This window comes from Athene cunicularia (genome assembly GCF_003259725.1).
Source record: "Athene cunicularia isolate RWA chromosome 4 unlocalized genomic scaffold, athCun1 chr4_part1, whole genome shotgun sequence".
Classification (NCBI taxonomy): Eukaryota; Metazoa; Chordata; class Aves; order Strigiformes; family Strigidae; genus Athene; species Athene cunicularia.
In genome coordinates, this window is record NW_020799098.1 from 11179483 (window position 1) to 11202379 (window position 22897).

Sequence of the window (22897 nt, forward strand, 5' to 3'; positions counted from 1 at the left end):
TGGTTTGGTTTTTTTTTTTTTTAATGATGTGTTCCTTGCTCTATCTGCTTTCATTGGTGGCTCTGTATCTTTGTTAGAAGCTTCAGTATGGTGTGACTTTTTCTTTGGCCCACATCTATCATTAGCTGTTGTTTCTAATTCTTAGTAGTTGCGTCACCTTTGCTATTAGACTATATTTAGGGAAGGGGTTTATGATCTTCATTCTACAGAAACAATTCTGTGGGTACACCCAGGATTACATAGACATATGTGTTAAGGAATTTCTCTGCAGAGCTTCTTAGGGGTGATTTTTGGTTCTTTTTGCAGGCTTCAAGGATCTCTCTTCTGTGTTGTGTCTGCTCTGTTACAGTCTAGGTGATACTGGGGTTGATCCCAGAAGCTGTTTATTTGAGAGGTTAGAAACTCATTTGCATAAACTGTTATGCTCACAAACAGCTTCATAGTTCTATCCTACAAAAATGAGTTTTGTTTTGGTTTAGCCCTCATCACGTAAGTTAAGATTTTCCATGGACAAATACAGTCATCACTGGTATAATTTTGTAACTCAAAATGGCTCCTAAGTCCACAGAAATTTTCCATTGGAGAGAGATCAAATTGTCCTCGGGAATCTGTTTTTATGAAGCTCACAGAAAAAATATTCTTGAAGTCATCTCCTTTTATATGCACGGTAATAGCCTTTTTGCCTGAGGGTACATTTAGAATTGTTGGATTTTCAGGTTACAACTTAATTAAAAAGAGTGAATTTTCAGTGAAAATAGAAGGGGCAAGAAAGGAATTTATCAATCTTTGCTCCTCTGTCCTCACTAAGTCACCAGTTCTATAGAAAGGCAAAAAATTCTGCACATTTCTAAAATTAAAAATTATACTAAATACTTTATTTTCCCAATATTTTATACATTTAACTTTTTCAACAAAAGGAAAGTAATTTTTAATTAAAAAAAAATCCAAATCATTTCAGATCAAATATACTGCTTATAGTAATAGACTGGCTATTCTTAACAACAGAACCAGGATGACATTCTGGCACATAAGGGCAAACATAATGGTTGCAAACCATAGCCTCAGTATTGCCTTTTCAGTCCACTAGTCTCAGGCTCAAATACACATATCCATTAAAATTAAAGGAGCTCAGTAAGAGTAATTAGAAGATAGTAATTAGGATTAAAGGCTTCTGACAGACAGAGTCTATAAATGACAGCAAACAAATAAAAACTGAATGCAGAAATTTAAAAAATTCTATTGATAAATTATGTCTAGCACCTGTGGAAGATAGCAGTCAGCCACCCAGCCTGTAAATTTAATATTTTTTTGTTCACATAAGCAAGTCTCAGTTCTTGCAGACTTGCTTCTGAGCTTTGCCATTACCTCACTGGGATTTGTGCTCACGGGTGTGTTTGTGTAGCAGTGGAAATTTTTTTTCAACAAGTATGAAAATAAAGCCTTCATGTTTTTCAATTTTGAAAATATTTTCCTTGGCAATTGAATTGATAAACTCAGTGGCTAAAAATGGTGTACTTCTAGGGTATATTTCTTGGTTTATACCCGAAATAGGACACCAGACTCAATGACAACAAATCTCTCAGCTGGCAAAATTAGTACAGTAGCATGAACTCTGCCAATTAAACACAAGAAAACTCTCATTAGTCTAGATTTTTGGAGTTATGTAGCGATACAGATAATTTATTGCACATAGTATTGATTTGATACTATGTAATGGTTGATTGTATCTTTGTAAACTTCACAGTGTCATTGGAATAATTCTGTAGTCACTGAAAAAGCAGTTGTCTTTTAGTCTTTGTGGTGTTTGCCTGAGTTTTCAACAGCTTCAAACCACAATGCCCAAAGCTGAAAGGCCAATGTAGGTCAGTCAACAAAGCCAACTGGATGTGTAATGGAAGTTTACAACACTGGGATCATTGTAGTTTCCACACAACGGAGACCCAGGAAATGTAAGCATATGGCAGTGCCCTGCTGTTTTACTGGTGTGGCTTCCTCTACTGAAAGAAAATTTTTCTTCCAATAAGAACCTGCTTTTGAAACTGCAAAGCCCACTTATGATTATGTGGGATTTAGGATTAAGTACTAAGATATTCAGTAGTGGTGCCCATCAGTTTATGGTAAATCACAAAGCCACAGAGTCTCCGTGTGATTTCAGTCATACTGGCCTATTAGGAACATAATGATAAAACTTACTCCATTTTCTATTGCCTGTTCCCCAACATTAACAGTGTCTGATGGTTAGGAAGAACAATCTCTTTCACTTCTTTTTTAAAAGAGTGATGTATTAAGCAAATTTCAAACTGCCTTCTGGATTGAGGTGTCAACCAAAATAAGCAAAGGAACGTCTGGTTAGCAGATCCTGATGGGATTTAGATACGAGGTTTGAGCTACTTGTGATGTTGGAACTATGGTTATAAAGCAGGAAGAACATCTAGTCAAGACAAGTGTCCAAAAGTATAACTATCTATGGACTTCCTACTGCCTTAAGCATCCATTAAGCATGAGTTTGGAATACTGGAGCTTTGGTGTCAGGTGCCTAATATCTGACCTATTCATTCATCTGTCTAGCCCACACAATAGTACTCTGAAGTATTTTCATTGAGGATGATGGATGGAAAAGAGATGTAAGCCAGCAGAAACACATACATAAGAAAAACTACTGGAAAAGATTGTGTCATGCTTGACCTACTATTGAATCTGATTCTTCCTGATAAATACTGTAAAATTTTTAAAGTAGCTGCATTTTTCAGTTAAAATTAGGCAGTCTTACATGCAGCTGAAATAAAGCTGTGTGTATAAAACATTTCTGCTTATAAAAAATGTTTTAGTAGTGGAAATGGATTGCTGAACAGACCAGTAAAGTGCAACGGATCTTACATTTCTGTTCTAAATTATTAGATTAAAGTCCAAGATGTTAGTGACTGCTGTTCATTAACCTACACTCCTCTCTCAATCTCATTTCCTAGTGGACAGGCACTCATACCAGAATTGTCAGTCTTGGTAAGTATTTGTTTCTGCATCAGCCTGAAGACTAAACTATCCTCCCATAAACTGAGAAAGCCTTCTAGCATCAGCACTGCCACTGTATTTCATGCTGTGCCTGTGCAGATAAAGAAATGATGTCTGTCTCTTTTGCTGTCATATCTACTTTCATTCACAAGCACTAAGCTTGTCTGAGCATAAGAATAATACAATGAAAAAGCTAAATCTTCCAAAAAGATTTTTTATTGTTTAGCTTACGTAGACCAAAGCCCATTCAGTCACTGTAGGATATGGGATTCCTTACTAAGCATCTCTCCACTGTTTTGGTATGACCACCATTCAAAATCTCTCCTGAACTCTTCAGCCTGATTAAATCCCATGTATGCTTACAGCTTTGGCATTGGTGACATACACATCAGCACTGACAGTGCCAAAGAAATGGCTCTACACTTACAAAATTGAAAGAAAACAGGTTTCCCCTATCTCTCACTCCAGTGATGTAAGCATCATTTGTCCATACAGAACACAACCAAATGAAATAATGTCTTTTTAGTTAGTGATTGGACAGCTAGACATGAAAGAGTCTGAATCACCATCTCCTTTGACTTACATCCACTAGGCTCTGGGACATTTACAGATGGAGGTCTTTTGATCCCTCCATAGCTTAAGCTGTTCTATTTTGTCAAATTAAATCCTGAAAGCATGCAAATGCAAGGGATCAGAAGGATCTCTAGGGATCCAGTGCAACCCTGGTGTCCTGAGGCAGAAATACCTACAACCACGATACTAAATATTAAAGAAAAATATTTATCTAACTTGTTTTTAAAAAGCTACAATGAAGAAGACTCTCCTTATGTAACAGATCCCGGTGTTTCATTACTATTATGAAAATACACAATATAAATCTTATTTTCCTTTCCCCTGCAGATGAGAAGAGCTATCTTCTCATAAAAGGCTTTCACATTGTGAAGACTATTATATCTGCCCTCAGTCTGTTCTAGACTAAACAAACATTGTTCCTTCAACCCTTCCTCAAAGTTCATATTTTCTAAACTTATCAGCCTTATTGTTCCTCTTTGTACTCTAATTTGTCAACATCTTTCTTGTGTTGTGCCTAAACTGTATACAGTTCTTCATCCAAGGTCTCACTGGAGAGAAGAAGTTTCTCTGCATGTTGTCTGTGACACTTCTACTGATTTGAAGCTTGCCATTTTCGCACTACAGCCAAAATGTTTATTCATGTCTGACTTGTCACCCATAACAAACCTTCATCCTCTTCTGTCACCCAATCAGCTATTCCCCATTACACATTTGTTTTCCATAACACAGGTCTTTAACACAAGTTTCCTGTCTCAAAGAGATTTGAATTCTGATCCTACCCTCAGTAGTACATTTAGCCTCTTTCAATTTGACAACATTGGCAAATTATAAACAGCCAGCTTTCCTCAAATCACATGTATTCTTGTACAAGAGCATGTATGATGTAGTTTGGCATTTATTACTTCATCTTCATCCACTGTCGCATTAAAGTACTTATCCTGGCAAATTCTGACGTGAGCTCTAATGCAGTTTACCATCATCTTGGTATTTCCTACTGCCAGTTTCACACCAGTGGCATATATTATGCCTTGCTTTTATTAAATCCCACGTCTGAGGTCCTTGGGGTTCCAGAATAAAGGTGGCTACCTGAATGACCACCACAGATTTCACAAAGTATAAGGGCAGTGGTAATCTAGGAATTGCAATGGGGCTGTCAAATCCAAACCACAGAGACTTTGCACTTTTCTAGTGGACTCTTTATAATAAAAGTCCATCCAAGAGTAGGCTCTCAGGATTGAACCAAATTTGTATGTAAATTCTTTGGAAAAGGGTGTTTGAAAAAGATTTGTAAAAAGATCTTTTATTTTAATAAGTTCAATTATAAGCACATAAACCTATTTCTAAGTGATGATTTAAGCCTCTATAATAATGAATGTTTATTTGCATGGTGAGTTCTTCCAGAGACTTTTATTAGTTTGTTTTTATTCATGAAAGATGAAGTTAAAGAATGAACATAATTTTAATGTACAGTAGAGTATGGATAAAATGAAAAGTGATACTTGACTCCACCCAGCAAAGAAGAGCCACCACCCCTTAATGGATTGAGCATTCAAAGGGAAGGAAAATAGCTTCAGGTTATTTTCAGATGTTTTCTCAAGTTGAATGAACTTAATCCATTTTATTTCCCACCATTTACTCAGAAGTATTCCCTCAGGATATGGATGATTTTAAACACTGATATTCCACCACACCCCATAATATAGGATACAGCAACTAAGCATGATAGTAAAAATTCTGACATTGGCCAAGATTGTATGCATATCTGAGACATTTATACTTGGCTGACCAAACCTGTAGGCCCGGGGAACTCAAGGGTTCTAACTCCGGTACTTTATTCCCTAACATCTAACCATTACCTTCGTTTTCACATATATTCTGTAGTGTCCCAATGCTCTGTATGAAAATAAGTTCTGCAGTCACTTTAAACAAAAAAAAAAAAAAAAAAACATTAATTGTATGTTTGCAAAAATATAAACACAAAGGATTTCTAAGCTGGAGTGAAGGCCTAAGAATATCTAAGATCTTGAAAATAGACATATTACACCAAATCTTGGTTCTGCAACTTTCCATATTTTGGGGGGATATTTTGGTATTTTTTTGTATTTTTCCTTGTTCATTTTGTACTTTTTTTGATACATGTAATTTTCACCAAGAACTTCATATGGGAATGTAGCCAATGAATGCTTGAATCTTAATGGCATACACAGTCTTCAGTTCCCAGTTTGAGCCTTTTTGCTTAATCTTTGTTACTGGTAGTACAGGAGTGGGTGTAATGTCTTTATTCATTAGTTGTTATGGCATAACTAATCAATACCATGAAAAAAAATTATACTACTTTTGAAGATGCAATGAAGATACTAAAGTTTCATTGTTCTCCTGTGCTTGTCCAATGCACTTTTTTTTTTCTGTAGTCTGAAAGGAACAATTTGCATAATTTATTCTAGAGATTATGCTTGATTTTTTGTGGAGTAGAAATAAAGTCATTAAGAACAGTGTAGTAACATTGTATTAGATAAAAATGGGGAAAAAAAAGAGACGATCTCCAAGTGTCATGAGACTGTTTTTGTTATGTTTGAATTCTCCAAACTACTTTGACCACAATGGAAAAACACTGCTGAATATCCCACACGCATTGTTACTTTAATAAAACGCCAGACGCATATTCTGTTAGATGCTCACAAGACTATATTAAACTAGCTGTGTAACATTGAAAATATATGTGCTTGCTTAATCTGAACCTTTATATTAAGCTGTTTCAGTTTTAAGTTAAAATTTCTGAAATTACAAAAGAATATGTGAAAATATGCTTGATATGGCCTTTGAGAAATAAAAACCATTCATAGTTTCCCTTATATTTTCCCTTAATTCAGGGCAAGTGAAGGCTCAATTTTACAATTTCCTGTCTTCCTACTATTCAAAATTAAATGCAGGATAAAATTATTATGTCACTGATAGTCCTCACAGAGTCTAACTGATAGACTAACTGTGCAAGATTTCTGCATAAGATGACAGAAGAAGTGACCAAGAATCCAAGCAGAAATTGTCAAAATCACACTCCAGTAAAACTGGCCAAATACTAGCTTCATGAAAATGTAAACAAAGCAGACTGTTTTGGCTTACAAATTGTGAAATGGGAGAAGACTCAATTACAGAAATATGAATCAGTCAGTGAAGGATTATAGATTTTTTTTTCAGAAGACAAAAAGTTTAATAAGATCTTGAACTATAAGGAAAGTGAGAGATACGTTTTAGAGCATAAACTTATGACCTTCTTCCAGAATCAAACCTCTCTTATAAACCAAATCCTGTGAAACGTGTCCTACTCCACAGCCTTCTTTCCAGTAGAACAGGGGAGGGGAAAGTCACTGAGAGGACGACCAAGAAGAAGGATGTGTAGGAATGTGCCAGAACTCCTACATTCTGTGAAGAAGTGCTCCTCATAGTTTCGTGCAAACACAATGCTGAGGAAGTCTCTCCATTTTGTACCTGGCCATGTAACCTGCTCACCCAGACTCACACAGAAAAACAGCCACACACCAGAGCTGCACAGCTATCAGACAGGAGGAAGATTCAGTCTCTCAACTTGGGCCTTTATGCAGGACCTCAGCACTTAGCTTTAATCTCCCATGGCAAGGGAATGTCATGTTAGATATGGACCTTTACCCAAATCTCAAATTCTTAATTTGACCCAAACCTGGGGTTTTATTTTAATGGAGTTTAGCTGATTTATGTGAACTGAGAATGTTGCATATTGTCCAAATCAGAATTCCATGTCTCAGGATCTGAGTAAAATAAAACCTTAACTTGTGAACATGGAGGTCTAAAGGCAGCAATCTAAATAGTTCTAAATGCTCAATCTAAGTTTATGTTAGATTTAATTTGTTATAAACCATTTCCAGTATATTTAGTACAGGATTAGTTTATCAAATGTAATTTAAAAATTGAAGAGAGTTCAGAAAAGATCAACAAATACATTCGGGTAATCCAAGTATAGATTTTAAAAGTAAAGTTCAGAAGCAATAAACAATCAGCTTACAAAATTGCAGTTATTTGCACATTACAAGGACCAAAACTATAGAGAAATGTCTTCATTGCACTACAAAGACCAAAACCATAGAGAAACATATTCAGTGCACTGCTTTAAGTTTTACCTCTTGCCAATTAAAAAGGGTGTGTTTTGGGCTGTTGGACAAAAAGCAACAGAGAATTCTGAAGCTTCTAATATGTGATTGCTGTGAATATGGGAGACTGGATGTGATGCAACGGCATCTTCAGAAGTAGCTTCCTTCCCGTTCTTCCTCATTTTGAGCCGAGGATAAACTTTGTTCATACTTCCCAAAGCTATTCTCTTACTTTCTATTGAAATTCTCATAGGTTTATTTGCTTCAGCCTCATAACAGCATGAAGCATACTCATGGCAGAACCTGCTTACCCCCACAAGATGCAAGCAGCTCAAGCTTACTCAGCAGACATAGAATTTTGGTAGCATGTGTCAAAACATAATTCCTACACAAGTTGCAGTTTTTTAAAAGCTTATGACAGGAATACATTTAATAGGAGAAAGTCCATTCTTAAAGCAACCCCACTTGGCTGATAAATCAGTGCTTCTAAAGCTAAAGTCACTAAAGCTTCATAGAGAACAGGTAACCATCCTTCATTTAGTTTAAAATAAACATTGACCAATTAGTGCTCTTTTCTCTAGACTCATTCTTAGAAATAGGATTGATTTTTTCCCCACATTAACTGGTATGTGGCAGACACCCAAGGTCCAGCAAGGGTGATGAAAAGCCTGGCAGACCTAAACCAAAGTAAAAATGTTGTCTAAAAAAGGAAATCAATAGACCAAATGTAATTGGCAAAACATTGCAAGAAAGACAACTTTTCTCTGATTTAATAAGAAAGTGTTGTTTTCTGTTCAATGACCCAGAAAATCACAGATGCAAATTTATACACATTGATCAGCTGATAGGCAGAAAAAGGAAATAGATTATCTGGCAAAGTGATTCTACCCTGTGAAAGAAGAAAATATATGTCAGAAATGAAGATATATAGTTCAAATTTGTTAGTACATGAGAGATTTTTAGGCTAAGAGACTTGATGACACACACCTCAATTTTCTTGAAACTTCCTGTAGTTACAAGTCTTTCAAGATTTTTAGAAATCTGTGGGTATCAAGTAAAATAAAATGAGAAACTTAAAGAAAATTCTTAGATAATAAAGAAAAAATAATATTATAGTCCTGTAATTAGCATGACTTCATGGTGTACATGTTTATTCAGCTGTATGTTTGCATGCAAGACTATTGTTGTCTCTGGTATGCAGGAAGAACAGAAAGAAGAACTTTTATACAGTGTATAATTGACAGACCTACAGCAGAGCATAAAAGAAAAACACTTTTCAGATTACTTAGTAAGCAATTTACAAGTGTTTTCTCTTGAGTTCAATTCATTGGTACAAAAATGCATGAATTTTAACTTAAGTCTTTATACCATGAAATTCTTGACCAATGTGAGACAAAGCTTCAGGATTTAAAGAAAATTGGAGTGCATATCACTTTAATCTACCAAAGAAGTAAGTACAGAATTATACCAAGAATTAAAAATTTTTAAATTAATAGCTTTTAGGGAATAGTTCCATAGAGAGAGTGGATGTATTTATTTTACTATCCTGTTTCTTTATAATTTGGATGCTTCTGCATAGTTAGTGCTAACATCAACTTTGAAAACGGACAAAACATCCTTACCACATTTTACAATGATGATCAGTAATTCAGTTCTGAATTGAGAATAAAATTGCCTCAATAAGCAATAGGTTGTTTAATGCTGAAAATAGTCTTTAAAAGGAAGGTAGACTAAAAGTAATCAATTTACATTTGAATATCAAACAAATATGGATACTTTGCTGCATTGTCACTGAACAACAGCAGTGTACCTGTGTTTGGAAATTTGTTATGTATGTTGTTATGTTATGAAATAAATATGAATTGCTAAAGAGAAATTATGGAAGAATGCAGAAATTAACTTGGGGGTTCAGTACGTTACTAAAACCTAAGTCCCCGATTCTCCTAAAAACACCACCCCCACCTCCAGTTATTCATGACCAAAGGCCAAAATGTAAAACTCCAGAAAAGGAGGCAATATTTTAGTTCCAGGTCACTTTTGGTCACTTCTTAGGTGCTTGCTTGTATGTCCTAATACCCATAGGCTGTTGCTTTCTGCTATAACAAAAAAGTGCCCAGTTATACTATATTAAATCTGATCAAGAGAGAGAAACATACTTGTGTGTTGTGTCTCAAACATGTAACTATGGCCTATATTAGAAAAGACAGGCACACAGAAATGTATCTACACTTTAAGCAAACTATGAGCAGGTGGATAATGGTCTCTTAAGTCTTGGTAAAGTCTTCTCCCAGTTTGGGAATGGATTGGCTGCTTGAGAAGTTTCTCTCTCCCCCAGTTTATAACCTGACTTGATATGACACAAGTATCTAACACCAGCCACTGGTGTTAGATATACTTCAGGAAACATTCAGAAAGAATCTGTGTTATTTTTAGAAAAGCAAAGATGCTCCATTTATCATACTCACTTCAACTTCCAAAAAATTAAATATTTTCCATGTAATGGTGAAATTCCCTTCTGTTGACTTGGCAAAGAAAGGGTACTTTGAGCAGATTTTGTACATCTGTTACATCAGGAAAAACACCTGCTGAAAATTTTCAAGAGTTTCCCAGCACGTAACTCTCTAAAGTAATTCAGCATCTAAATGGCGTGTAAGTTTTATGATATTTTAAGTCAGAATAATCTTGTTTAGTTTGCCTTTTCTTGCAAAGATGAAATCCATTTAGTACTGCAAAGGCAACTTAACCTGTCCCTCAGTGATTAAAATGCCAGATAGAGATTAATATTCTGGGAAATTAAACATTATTTTTCGTCCCTTCATTATCTGAAAGGGCAAAATATTTAGAGGAACATCTTACACTTCAGCAGACAAGAACATGAGGCAGGCAATTTATATTAAGTGGGAAAATGGCTATTAACTCAGCTAATATCTTTGGTACATTTTCAGAAAAAGTGCTTTTCCTGTATGTTAAGTATTTTGAATGTCAATGTCTAGAAAACTATAGCACCAGGCTCATACAAAGCAATTAATCTGGCATTTCTCTTGACAAAACAAGTAGCTGCCAGAAGATGGTAATTTTAAACTAAGACAGTTTTCAGCATGTGCCTGCCTCTAACCTCATTTACTAATTTTCTACTCTCCCACAGTATTCTGTAGATGCGCTCCAGTTTTCCTATTACCAAATAAAGCTGTGTACTACCTCAGAGCAGTCAATCTCTAAGTTGTCTGTGGACAAGTCAATTATCAGAACTTGAAGCATTTCAAAGTAGCTTAGAATTATTATCTTCAACTCCTTTTACTCACTGAAAGTGCTCAATTGCTTCCCTGGAGCATATTTCCTTTGTGACAGAGCACACAGATGCTTGTCCGAGGAAGATCTGTGTTTCACTTGTCCAGGTAAAGGGCCTTGAAGGGTTTTGCTTGGTTTTGTTGTTGTGTTTTTTTTGTTTTGGTTTGGTTTGTTTTTTTTAAGGTATCAGGTTTTATTCGAAAGGAGGGGTAATGGAGGAACAGTGTGCTGCTTTTCCAGGTTTCTGAATTCATTTACCTTCTGTACTGGAGACCACTGATGCAAAGCTACAGAGTGCCACCGCGTGGCTAGAGCCTCTCTCGGCTGGCAAACTGTATAGCTTCGTCCTGACTGGATTAAGTCCTGAAAAAAAACAGTATGAAGCAGATTTAACTTCTCTGAGGAAGTCAAAGTTGCAAAAGTAGGGACATGAGAAAGCAGTGGAGCTCTTACTCTAGGGAAAAAAAAAGAGACTAATGGATACCCAGTGACCAGGAATGCTGTGTGCCAGTTTCTGCTCCAGACGTATTTTATGTGGAGGTGCTTAATGCAAGCCTTTCAGAGCATGGGTGATGGAGCGCAGCCTTCCTTTACTCCAAAGTGAATTAATTAACCATGAGAGGACAGGGCTGCATTCCCTTTTACACACACCCAGAAAGCATGCAGAGTTTAGCATGTCTTTTTATCTAACCAGGAGAGGAGGACAGGGCCCTTAGCCTACTGAGTAGGCTACACTCTATTTTCATTTTTTGGAAATGTGAGCTTCTACAGGCTAAGGAAAGCACAGGGTTTGAGGTCATTCCTTCCTGGTAATTAGGTATTCTGTACCATGATGGCATCACTATTATTCCCTTCTCTGTAATCCCATTTTAAAAATGGAGGGGTGACATGTGGCAATGTATGTAATTCCTGGATGAGAAACCACCACAAGTATCTGGCTCGCTATCTGAAAAGGTTCTAGAAGTGTAGCTGCTCACAGGGACCAGTTCATGCCTTTCTGGAAGCAGAACCTCATTATTTCAAATCAAGCAGAAATACCTACAGTGTGTCATTGCCTGCAGAGCTTTTAACAGCTCAGCAGGGCTTTTTTGACTCATTAAGAATATCAAACTTTTGCTACTGACTAGCTATGTAACTAGTTCTGGGTAGAAGCCCTCTGAATCTACATCTGCTTCCTATGTCTGTTTTTCATTTATCATTCAAGCATCCCATCCCTCATTGTCTTTTCCCACAAACAGATTCTGCAGAGGTATGCTTTTTATACCCTATCTGGGAGGCATCTAGACCCCATGCTGTTCTGCCTTCTTGCTTCATTAAACTAGAAGAATGTTCTATCAGTTTTCTAGCCAGTTGCTCATTTACATAACAGCTATGGGAAAACAGAGTTTTATAATATCTCAAATAATCAGACTTCCATTTATAAAGACTTGCACCAGGTAAAATTAATCTCACCCACCTATAGAATTCTACATTGTAGACAGCTGACCATTCTCTGATGCTGAGGAGATTAGGGCCATCTAACAGGTGTTTCCTGAGAGGAAGATGAATCCTACCACTCCTGATCAACAGGAACAGAATTTAACCCAGATTCAGTCCCCCCAAATTTGTAAATTCCAACTTTTCTGTCCAAGTTCATTGCATTCATTATGACAGAATCATAAAATGATGTCATTCTTTCCAGATGAAAAGATATATTTAAAGGTCAATAGGTTTTGAAGCAGTTTTAAAAAACCTGAAATACCATTTATATATTAGGAATTCAGTCCTTTGAAATTCTATGCCTATGACTCAATTTAACCACACTAAATAGTAAAACACAGAATTCCTTGTCATCAGAGGAGAGAATTCATGTGCTGTCTTTTCAAAAGCTGAGCACATTTTTTGTATGCTGTTCAACTGGCTTGAAGGGAATGGCCAAGAACTTCAGTATGCTATACACTGCCCAAGCACAATTTAACATTAAAGGGTGAATTAATAGTAAACTACTGGATTGCTATGAAAGCAAAAAAATCTCTGGAATTAAGACAAGAAGATGAAGTAACAATGAAAGAAGATAGGTATTATCAGCAGAATTGAATTCCAGATGAGGATGTGAACCTTCCTTTCACAGAATACAAAGAGACTGCCTGTGATTACAGAAATCAGAACCAGATAGAGGTTATAAATTTATCTAGTCTGAAAGCCAAATGAAATGGAAAATAGACTGCCAAGCACTGAAAACCAAGCTGATGACCAGAGAGCAGCATCCACAATTTCCCAAGCTCTGCAGAGATCATACACGAATTCCGTTGAGTTTTCAGGTCAAGACAAGGAAGAGTATGTGGGAGAATTAATTTCCCATGCTTAGTGGGACAGTGTGACACCAATCTGAATCTGAGTCTAAGGTAACTTCCTAAGACACCCAGAACAATAAAACTTTCAACTTTAATATTTAGTTACATTCTGATTGTGATAATCCAAAACAATTTGTGTGCAGAATTGCTTTGAGTGATACACACATTCCTACAGTCAAGACATTAGAGGTCTGATTCACTAACCAACATACAGCTTTTTTATTTTTTAAAAGCAAAATGCTGAGATATATGTACTAACGCTTCATATTTACAAGCAGTGCACTGTCATGGACAGGACCAACACAGGAACACCTAAGGCCTTTTTACAGTGTCAAAAGAGGAAAAAAAGCTTGCTGTGCAAGGAGCCCTCTAGAAACAGCAAATACAAAGTATTGAAGTTAAAAGGTATAATGCTGAAGCCCCACTTCACTTTCTGGACAAATACAGGACTGCAGAGAGTTACCTTATCTACTTAAGTAGTCAAATTTTCTCTTCAAGGTAATTGACAGGTCACAATTATCTTGGTAGCAGCAACACTGTTACATAGACTAGTGCTTACAGCACTCACCAAGGAAGATAATGCACTTCACGCCTCCCTGGAGAGTATCCTAAGTATCCGTCCAAGTATCTTCTCTTGCCATAGGGAACTAGTAAAAAAAACTAATGAAAAATTCACAAGGTCAAAAAGACAATATCTGAATGTGTATATGGAAAGTGTTCAGAGTATGCTGTGAACAACAGATTTTAGGAAAAGAAAGATCCTTAAGCAAAGAAGCAAAGTGATGTGATTACATAGCTATAGAGACCAGAAAAAGAAAAAAGTTTGGTTTTTGCACCTTTACCCAGGTTTGACAGTGTAAGCAAGTGAAATATACTATGTTGCTGACAACCCCAAGCTGGTTTCTGAGACTGTGTGCATCTTGTAAAGACACTTCCATACTTCCATTCTTTATAGTGTCTCTTAAAAATAAACTCTGAGTTTCTGAATTAAGTTCTTGCAGAGAATGAAAAGGCATAATTTCAAAAATGTATCTGAATATTTAATTGCAAGTTTCAGACTTTTAAGACACTGACACTCCTTCTCAAAATATACAGTATGATCTAATATGTCATTTCTACCACAGCTTTGGTATGCAAATGTTTTATGGCAAAGATTTAGAACTATCAAAATTAACAATCTAGAATTTTTGAACAAAAAGTAGTACATATTTCTGAATGTAATGTAGTTATGTAAGACAGTAGGAAATGCTGTAATAAGTCATTGCAGACAACACTGACTATCAAAAAATATAGTCTTTGAAAGGAGGGCCTTCACATGACCACTGAAATCCACAAAACTACAGTTTACATGTTACTAGGCACTTCAGTTCTGGAAACATGTACGGAAGTGTTTTCAGGAGTTAGAAGATAAATCTTAGCTAGGGCCTATAAATACTGCAGTAGATAAATTCGATAGGAAATGTGGGGTGATGTCTGGGGAACTGGATCAAACCAGTTCTCAAAGACCCCACTTAACATGCTTGTGCAAATGTATTGGTGTCAAAAATAGAGCTAGGTCATGCAAAGAAAGCAACAATCCATGTGGAGTTTTTTCCTCTCGATCACTTTATTAAATATTTTTCATCATATCTACGCATTGATCATTTTCTAGTATCCAGCTAGGCAGAAACAGATAGCAAAGAAAAATACAATTAAAAATACTATTGGGTTCTGCTTTTAGCTCACAGGTTGATCCTTAAACAACAAATACAAGACTGTATATCTTGGAGACAATGAAGTGTAGTTCACTGTTGTATAAACTGGTAATTTAGTCTGGGATGCTGAGGTCCAGCTTATACAGCACATGCATAATGAGACACTGAATGCATTCTTCATCTTCTTACAAAGCCAGTGCAGTATTTCTCTAGGTACTTCTGTAGTTGTTAGACTGTGTTTTCCAAAGATGCTTATGAACTCTTATAACAGTGATCAGGAGCTAGATTTATTCTCCTAACATTCAGCTCTGTTGCAAAGGTTCTTGCCTTTTGATAGAAGAAGAGAGACATCTCCCGATCCACAAGGAAGTTATGGTAGATTATTGCAAGTCTTGTGTAAATCTTCAGTTGAGCTTTTTTATTGCCTAGGTCCATGGCAGCAGCAAGTGCCAAATGATAATAGCCTGCTGCATCAAAGGGATCCTGAAATAAGAGACACAAAGATAGTACCCTCTGTAGTACAACCAGTGTAAGAGCACATCGAAGCTCAGTTTATTAGGTATCAAGCAAAAATAATATAGATTCTGAGTTTCAGTAGGTTTTCCCACTTTACATTCTAAATGCATAAAAAAATAATGTGGTAAAATATTTCATAACGTGTTATGAAACATTACTCAATGTAAAGATTTTCTGCAGCAGTTTTTAGTATTTCTTACCTTAAGGTTATAGAATATAATGTCTCCTAAGATCAAGTACACCTTGACGTAATACAGTGTTTCCTCATCAAACTCCAGAGGAGAGGAACAGAGGGACAAGGCCTTTAAATAAAAGTGTTCAGCTAGTTCACAGTGACCCAAATGATGATGGATGGCAGCCAGCCGATGATAAGCTATTCGTTCATTTAGCTGATTTCCTAATGAGATAATGTATGAATCAGGATCAAACCAAAGAAACAAAGTAGTCAAACTGTCTCAAATCAGAATACATCTATGCTATTTTTCATTTATTTCTATATGGTATTTGCTGAGCTTTTATTGAACAAAACTAATTTTGCTCAAGAGATAGATAGCCAAAACATGCCCTTTAAGAAAAATCCCACAGAATGTGTGATTTTCCCACTAAAATTTTATGGTGTCTGGGATTTTCCTAAGAAATAACTATGGCTATACATGAGGGATGAAGGCATACACCCTGTGCATACTTAGAAAGGATAAATAGATTAATCCCATTAGCTTGCTTTTTTTTCATTACTTTCATAATAAAGACTCCCTTGCCCCTCCCACTACCTACTTCACATCAAAATTTATGACAAAAAGATGATTTTCAGACTGATCAGAATGACCTGTCTGTGCTTGTGGTGGTGAGAGGGTTCTTAATCAGTTGAACAGCTCTCAAAACTGGAAGAACAGTCATTTTTGAAACTAGCCCTATCATTTTTGGTTATCCTAGGTTGGTTCACCAGCAAGGCTATGAGCTAATCTGAAAGTATATGACACTCAGAAACCTCTTGGGACAATATTTTTCATCAGTATTACATTTTAGCTGTTAGAAGCACACTCAGTTTGGACTTGGAATCCCAGGTTTAATTCTGTGCTCTGCCAAAGGTTTTCCATGTGAACCCGGAGTTAGAAGATGCAGCATTAAAGTTGTTCATTCTTGAACAGAGGCAAAAATAGCAACGATAGTATTGTTATGAAAACCTGGAAAAAAGCTGCCTGAATTCAAAGGAAGAAAGCTTTTTAGAGTTCTGACATATTTTAGAGGTATCAGTCATATTCAGATATGATTGAAATTGGTCTTACCTAAATTTACACTGAGCATGAGAGATGCTCTTGCATATTCCAGACTTTCCTCATAAACCTTCAGATTCACGAGCAACTCCACCAGTTTATTGCATAATCTCAGTTCGGTTGTTTTGTTGCCAGTCTGAATAGCAAGTGGAAGAGCTCTGTCCTGAAACAGTAACAGCATTGTAGGTACAGCTGAACCCCAAGTTGTTCACAGACAGGCCTCCAGTTATGTCATGTCAAGTAATTTCTGGTTTCATTTTGCTTTTTGTTTGTAACATATCTTACACACAGAAGAGTTGAAGCAGGTGATATCTATTAACACCATGACAAAGTACTCAGCTGCAGTAGGTTATAAACTGTTTGCTGAGAGGATCAGCTTTTGGTTCAGCATTTGCAGAACAGCTGGTATGATGGGAGGGTACATAACTTGATGGAGTAGAAAAACTGCACAAACCCTGTAGAAAGTCACTGCTTTCTCCTTTTCCCAAGTACCATTGAAAAATATGTCTCCAGCTGCTTCAAACAATTCCATTCCTAAATTTGGATCTCCTGTGTGAAGAGCAGCATCCTGAGCAACCTGAAAATAAAACAAGGAATAGGTAAAGAAAGAAAATAAATCTTGGTTACTTCTTGGTAAAAAAAAAATAAAAATCATAAATATTACCAATTGAAAAAAGATCTTTTTAAAGCCTCTCTTCTCATTCTAATATAGGAAAGGTTATATTTGATGAGACCATGCTCTCATCTTTCTTGGTACCCTGTTTTTGAGCAGGCCAGTGGCAGCTGCTTAAGAAGGAACAGAAGAACCTGGGCAGATATAGTGTTATGGTCTCCCTTTTGCTGGCAATAGTATCATGCTACCTTTGTCAGCACATGACACTCTGAAAACAGTAATGTACTTGATAGCTGCCACAAATTAAATTCGGATTAGATTGAATTTATCATAGAAGTAAATTCTAATTGCAAGTTAGATATTGCCAATAGGGCAGACTTAAAAGCCCGTGAAGTTAATTCTGTAAATAAATGCAGCTCCACTATCCTGTTCTGAAATAAATATATGCTGTGTTAGCAAAAAAGATTTAATTAAAGGCAGCATGCACCCTCCTCAAAGCAAGAATACCAGGATACTCAGTTACTGATAGGAGAAGTAGTAATGAGAAATGGGACTTTTACATGAAGCAAGATTAAGAATCTTTGGTTTTGTGACCTTTAGTTTTCAAATTGCATTCAATGAATACAAGTCCAGCGCTCTAAGCACAGAGGCCGTGATCCTTTTCCAACTATTTTGTTTTCAGTCACCTCATTTCATTTTCAGTCATCTCATTGTGGAAGTTGTGTTTTACATGCAAGTTAAGACATGATGACTTGCACAAATTAGTGGCACAGTGGTCAGTCAACCTTTTAGTGGACAGATTCTTGCTCTGAGACTTCCAATGGACAGGCACAGTCTTCTCTAAATACCAGGTTCCATACATGCACAGTATGAAATATTCATGCATGTCCCTGGCCCACTTTTCTTGGAGGAAATAAAGCAGGAGAAAATCACCACATATTCTGATTTGGCTTTTGTACCACCAGATGACTGACTTGGGGGCTATCAGCTAAAATTTAGTAAAAGAAAAAGAAATAACAGTCCCTCTTGTAAACACATTCTTCAGTTTTCCTGGTAAGTATTCAGAAATGTAACTTGAGATAAAAATTCATTCAAGTGGCCCCACATATTGTGTCTCAGTACATTTTAAATATGAACATTTCCTATGTTTTCCTGCTTTGTGTATTTTTTTTCAAAACATCTTAACAACAGGTGTCTGATTATTTTAGGGATCATACTTTGGTACCACTCATACACCAGCCAAGACTCAGATCTTGCTATATCAGGTTCTGTATACATCCTGCGCTGTAAGGCAGCATTCTCCCTTGCAGTAGAAGTATTTTTAACTACTTTATAAAAGCAAGAAACTAATTCCCTAAATACTTCAGCAAATGGCTAGGAGCCATGTAGATGACAGTGTCAGATCTGGGCTGCAGTGCAGCTCTGAAAAAGACTCCAGATTAACCAGTTTCAGCAGCCACAAGGGCTAGACCCCTGTTTCAGGTCATCTTTCAGTCTGTTTTAGCACAGTAGTAGAATCTGCAGCAGGTCCCAGTTGGTTGCAGAGGAGGGGCAGGGGTGTGAGGGGGTGTCCAAGGTGTGCAAGCCACATGCCTTTTGTCTCACTGTTGCAGAGGCAGCAGCAGCGCCAGCTGGCTCCATACCATGCCGTGCACAGCCACAGAAAGCTTTAGATGCTTTGGAAATGCTTCCAAAAGAAGCTGCTCTCCTTTCCTGGTGATCTGGCCCACAAGCCAGCATGCTAAGATGATTATCTGTTAACCACCAGCAGGTAGCATGCATACATAGTTTGATTGCTGTGGTGCTGCAGAGCTGGTAGATGATAATGAAGAAATAGAATTTACAACAGAGCAGCCACTGAGAAAGGTCACTACCCAAAAAAATCTTTCCAGAGTGAAGCAACAGCTTCAAACAGAGCACCAACAGAAAATGCTGAGACTTTCAGCTGTTAAGCATTACATGGATGATGTTACTTTATGTTCAGAACATCAGTTAGCAAAATCTCTGGGATCGTTATATTGAATTACTTACTCTTACCATGCCACCTGCACCATGTTGACAACATGTGCATGCCTCTTAAGTGTTGACAACATACCTGAATATAAAGATCCACAAGCTCATTCTGCCTCAGAACATAATATATCTTTCCTGCCTGTAGCCAAGCATATGCCTCTTTCTCCTTTTTCTGGAGATCTATAAATATTCCAAGGCTTCTTTTGGTATATTCCAGAGCTGACCTGTAAGCCCTGAAACAAGGAAGACTGCTTATCACTGAGGGGTTCTTCAGAATTGCAAATGCTTTTTTTTATAGTGAGAAAAGCTTTATGTTAATGTAAAGGACAATCTGTTTCCTCTATTCAATGCACAGTGATATTTTTTCAACTATATTACACCAGTAACTAGCAAACTTTTTCCTTTTCCTTTTTTTTTTTTTTTTTTTGTTCAACCTATGTTTCCTGTTAGATTGTTATCACATTAAATTATTTCAGTATAGTTTAGATTTGTCTTTCCCCTACCTCAGGTTACTGACAGTTAGAAAAAAAAAAATAAAAATCTTCCCTCATCTTTAGGTCTTCTATCATTTATGGCTTTTTCCTAGAAACCTCAGGAAGGAATTACATCTGTAAATATTTTTTTTCTAAAATCAGCAATTGTAGAAAAAATGGGAGAACAGGGCAGGGGGTGTGGGAGTGAGGAGGGAGGGAAGAGAACAGGACACTAACAAGACCAATTCTAGAAGCACCTAAATTATCACATCATTGGGCAGTGCAATTTTCTGCAAGTGTATACCAGACATACAAACCCCAAGCTTACTAAATCCTTCTCTGTCTTGTTTTAAATTCCCATAACCTTGACTTGATGCATTTTCCTCCGAGACACAAACATATTAAAATATAACATGAAACATGCAGTTATACTGTATCCTTACACAGTAAATCTTTAGAACAGCCTACTTAGACCTCCAAAGAGATATAAAACAAATCTAAAAGTAGGATGTTCCCTCTTATTTCACACTATCAAGAATTCAGTTCCGTCTCAACAAGGTATCTCATTTGAAGGAAGAAAAAAAAAGTTTTAACCCTTTCTGATTCTTCCAGAAATTGAAGAGACCTGTCACTCCTTTTATACTCATGGGAGAAAGTCAAGATCCTCTGAACGAGCCTGACATTTCAGTTGTCAGTGCTAACAAGCTGCTAACATGAGGAAAGGCAAGGTAGTTGAAGTGGCCCAACTCTGCCCAATTACTGAATGCCACTTCCATCCCTCCTCAGAGTTTTTCTTTTACACCAGACAGAAGCATATACTAATCCATAACCCAGCACAGCAGCTGGAACAGGTCAGGCTGTGCCTGCTGCCGTGGCCACAGTAATTTACAATCGAGGTGGTGACACCAAGGACATCACTGTTTTCATTACTTCACAGATTGTATCTCAGGGCTGTTAACTCAAAGAATACTGTGATACTATGGTCTAACATCATACTGAATATGTGTTATTATCTGGTAGTCTGCTAAGTTTACACAGCCAACATCTGGGAGACAGGGTCCTAGGATACATAAATTCCATGTACTACATGCACACAAAGCAGCAGCTTCTCCAGCTAGTGAAATCCTTTTGCATATTCCAGGTAGTTTGAAGTCTTAACCAACTCCTCTGTCTTCAGACTCACCAAAGGAGGTTCACAAGCTAGATCATAAAACAGCAATGAACAAAGCAAAATAAATTAGGTGGTGTACTAGGAAAGTTAGACGCTTGAACTGCAGCCACTTAAAGCTAAAATAAGCATCTACTCTCCTTCCACAACTGAGGATATTTCTTCTATCCTTACTGAGGCATGCTTGAAAATAACTGAATCTAAAGTGACTCCCTCAAGTGAGATACAGTAAGAAAAAAAAATGCTGCCTTAATCACTTTAAAAATTGTCTCAAGAAACCTGTAAGTTTCCCCAACACCTGTTAGTTACTCTAAATTAACTTGTGCAGTCTGTTTTTTCAATAAAGCAAGGGGAAAAGATCGGTATTCTAAAAGTAAGAGCAATACAGAAATTTCTGGAGACTGTCACTATGCAGTTTTGCACATAGGCTTTCTACTTATGTTTTGAAAAAGCGCATTTCTTCAAAGAGAAACACTTAGAGACAATTTGATGTCTGACACATTTGGAATATGTCATTTAGTTCCTAATGGAAAAAATCTCTTGTAAAAAAAAATCTATCATCACAACCAAGTCACCTGCCAGCAATAGTCCTAGAGCTGTAGCAGTCATCAAGAGGTGTATAACATCATCTGGAAGAAAAGGATCACGGGGTTCTAACTGACAAGCAGCTGAACATGAACCAGCAGTGTGCCCAGGTGGCCAAGAAAGCCAACGGCATCCTGGCTTGTATCAGAAATAGTGTGACCAGCAGAAGTAGGGGGGAGATAGTCCCCCTGTGCTCTGCACTGGTGAGGCCACACCTGGAGTATTGTGTCCAGTTTTGGGCACCTCAATATGAGAGAGATATCGAGGTGCTGGACTGAGTGCAGAGGAGGGCAACGAAGCTGGTGAAGGTCCTGGAGAATAAATCCTATGAGGAGCCACTGAAGGAGCTGGGACTCTAATTTGAGAAAGAGAAGGCTGAGGGGAGACCTCATCACTCTCTACAACTACCTGAAAGGGCATTGAAGAGAGGTTGGTGCTGGTCTCTTCTCACAGGTGATTAGTGACAGAACAAGAGGAAATGGCTTTAAAGTCCAACAGGGGAGGTTTAGACTGGACATTAGGAAAAAAAAAATTCACAGAAAGATTGGTCAGAGAGTGGAAAAGGCTGCCCAGGGAGGTGGTGGAGTCACCATCCCTGGATGTGTTTGAGGGTCATTTAGATGAGATGCTGGGGGATACGGTGTAGGGGAGAACTTTATAGAGTAGGGCTGACAGTTGGACTCGATCCCAAGGGTCTTTTCCAACCTGAATGATTCTGTGATCATATAATACTTTTAAAACACATTTACATAGATTTTAAAAATAATGTGGCTCTTGAAGTGGTGCTAATCCCTGCTGAACATCTTGTCTGCCTTGAGAGATAACAATTACATAAAAAAATAAAAAAAACAACAGAAGTATCCACTAGCACTAGACCTTTGAATTCTGATAGTATATTGGCAAAAGAGAGAAAAAAATCATTCATATCCAGCTGTTGCAAAAATTGAGATCCTTTAGCATGACAGAAAAGTTATGATCAGAATAAAAGCAAAGTCATGCAGCATGTCTTACCTTTCTGTTCCTAAAGATAAATACAGCTGACTAATAGTTTCCAAAATCTGTCCCTCCAGAACTTTGTTGGACATCTTTCTAGCTAAAGATAGTTGATATTCATTGTAGATGACACACTGAGCCTCATTGGGAACAACTGTACTGTAGAACTGACACAGCAGTTTAATTGCTTGCAGTTGACCTAGGACAGTAGATTGGAAATACTAACATGACTCTCTATTTTAAA

At 37.1% G+C, this 22897-nt stretch overlaps 1 protein-coding gene across 1 annotated transcript in view; it reads right to left on the bottom strand.

Annotated features, from left to right (window-relative positions):
* Nucleotides 1–14980: 14980 nt before the first annotated feature.
* The window catches only part of SH3TC1 (SH3 domain and tetratricopeptide repeats 1), a 33280-nt gene continuing 25363 nt past the window's right edge, over nucleotides 14981–22897 (bottom strand). The window contains exons 14-19 of the mRNA XM_026847312.1: nucleotides 22672–22852; nucleotides 19517–19667; nucleotides 17263–17385; nucleotides 16821–16971; nucleotides 15735–15931; nucleotides 14981–15501 (exon numbers count right to left, since the gene is read on the bottom strand). Coding sequence (XP_026703113.1) covers nucleotides 15271–15501; nucleotides 15735–15931; nucleotides 16821–16971; nucleotides 17263–17385; nucleotides 19517–19667; nucleotides 22672–22852 — 1034 coding nt within the window. The 3' untranslated portion in view covers nucleotides 14981–15270. The remainder of the gene's footprint in view (nucleotides 15502–15734; nucleotides 15932–16820; nucleotides 16972–17262; nucleotides 17386–19516; nucleotides 19668–22671; nucleotides 22853–22897) is intronic.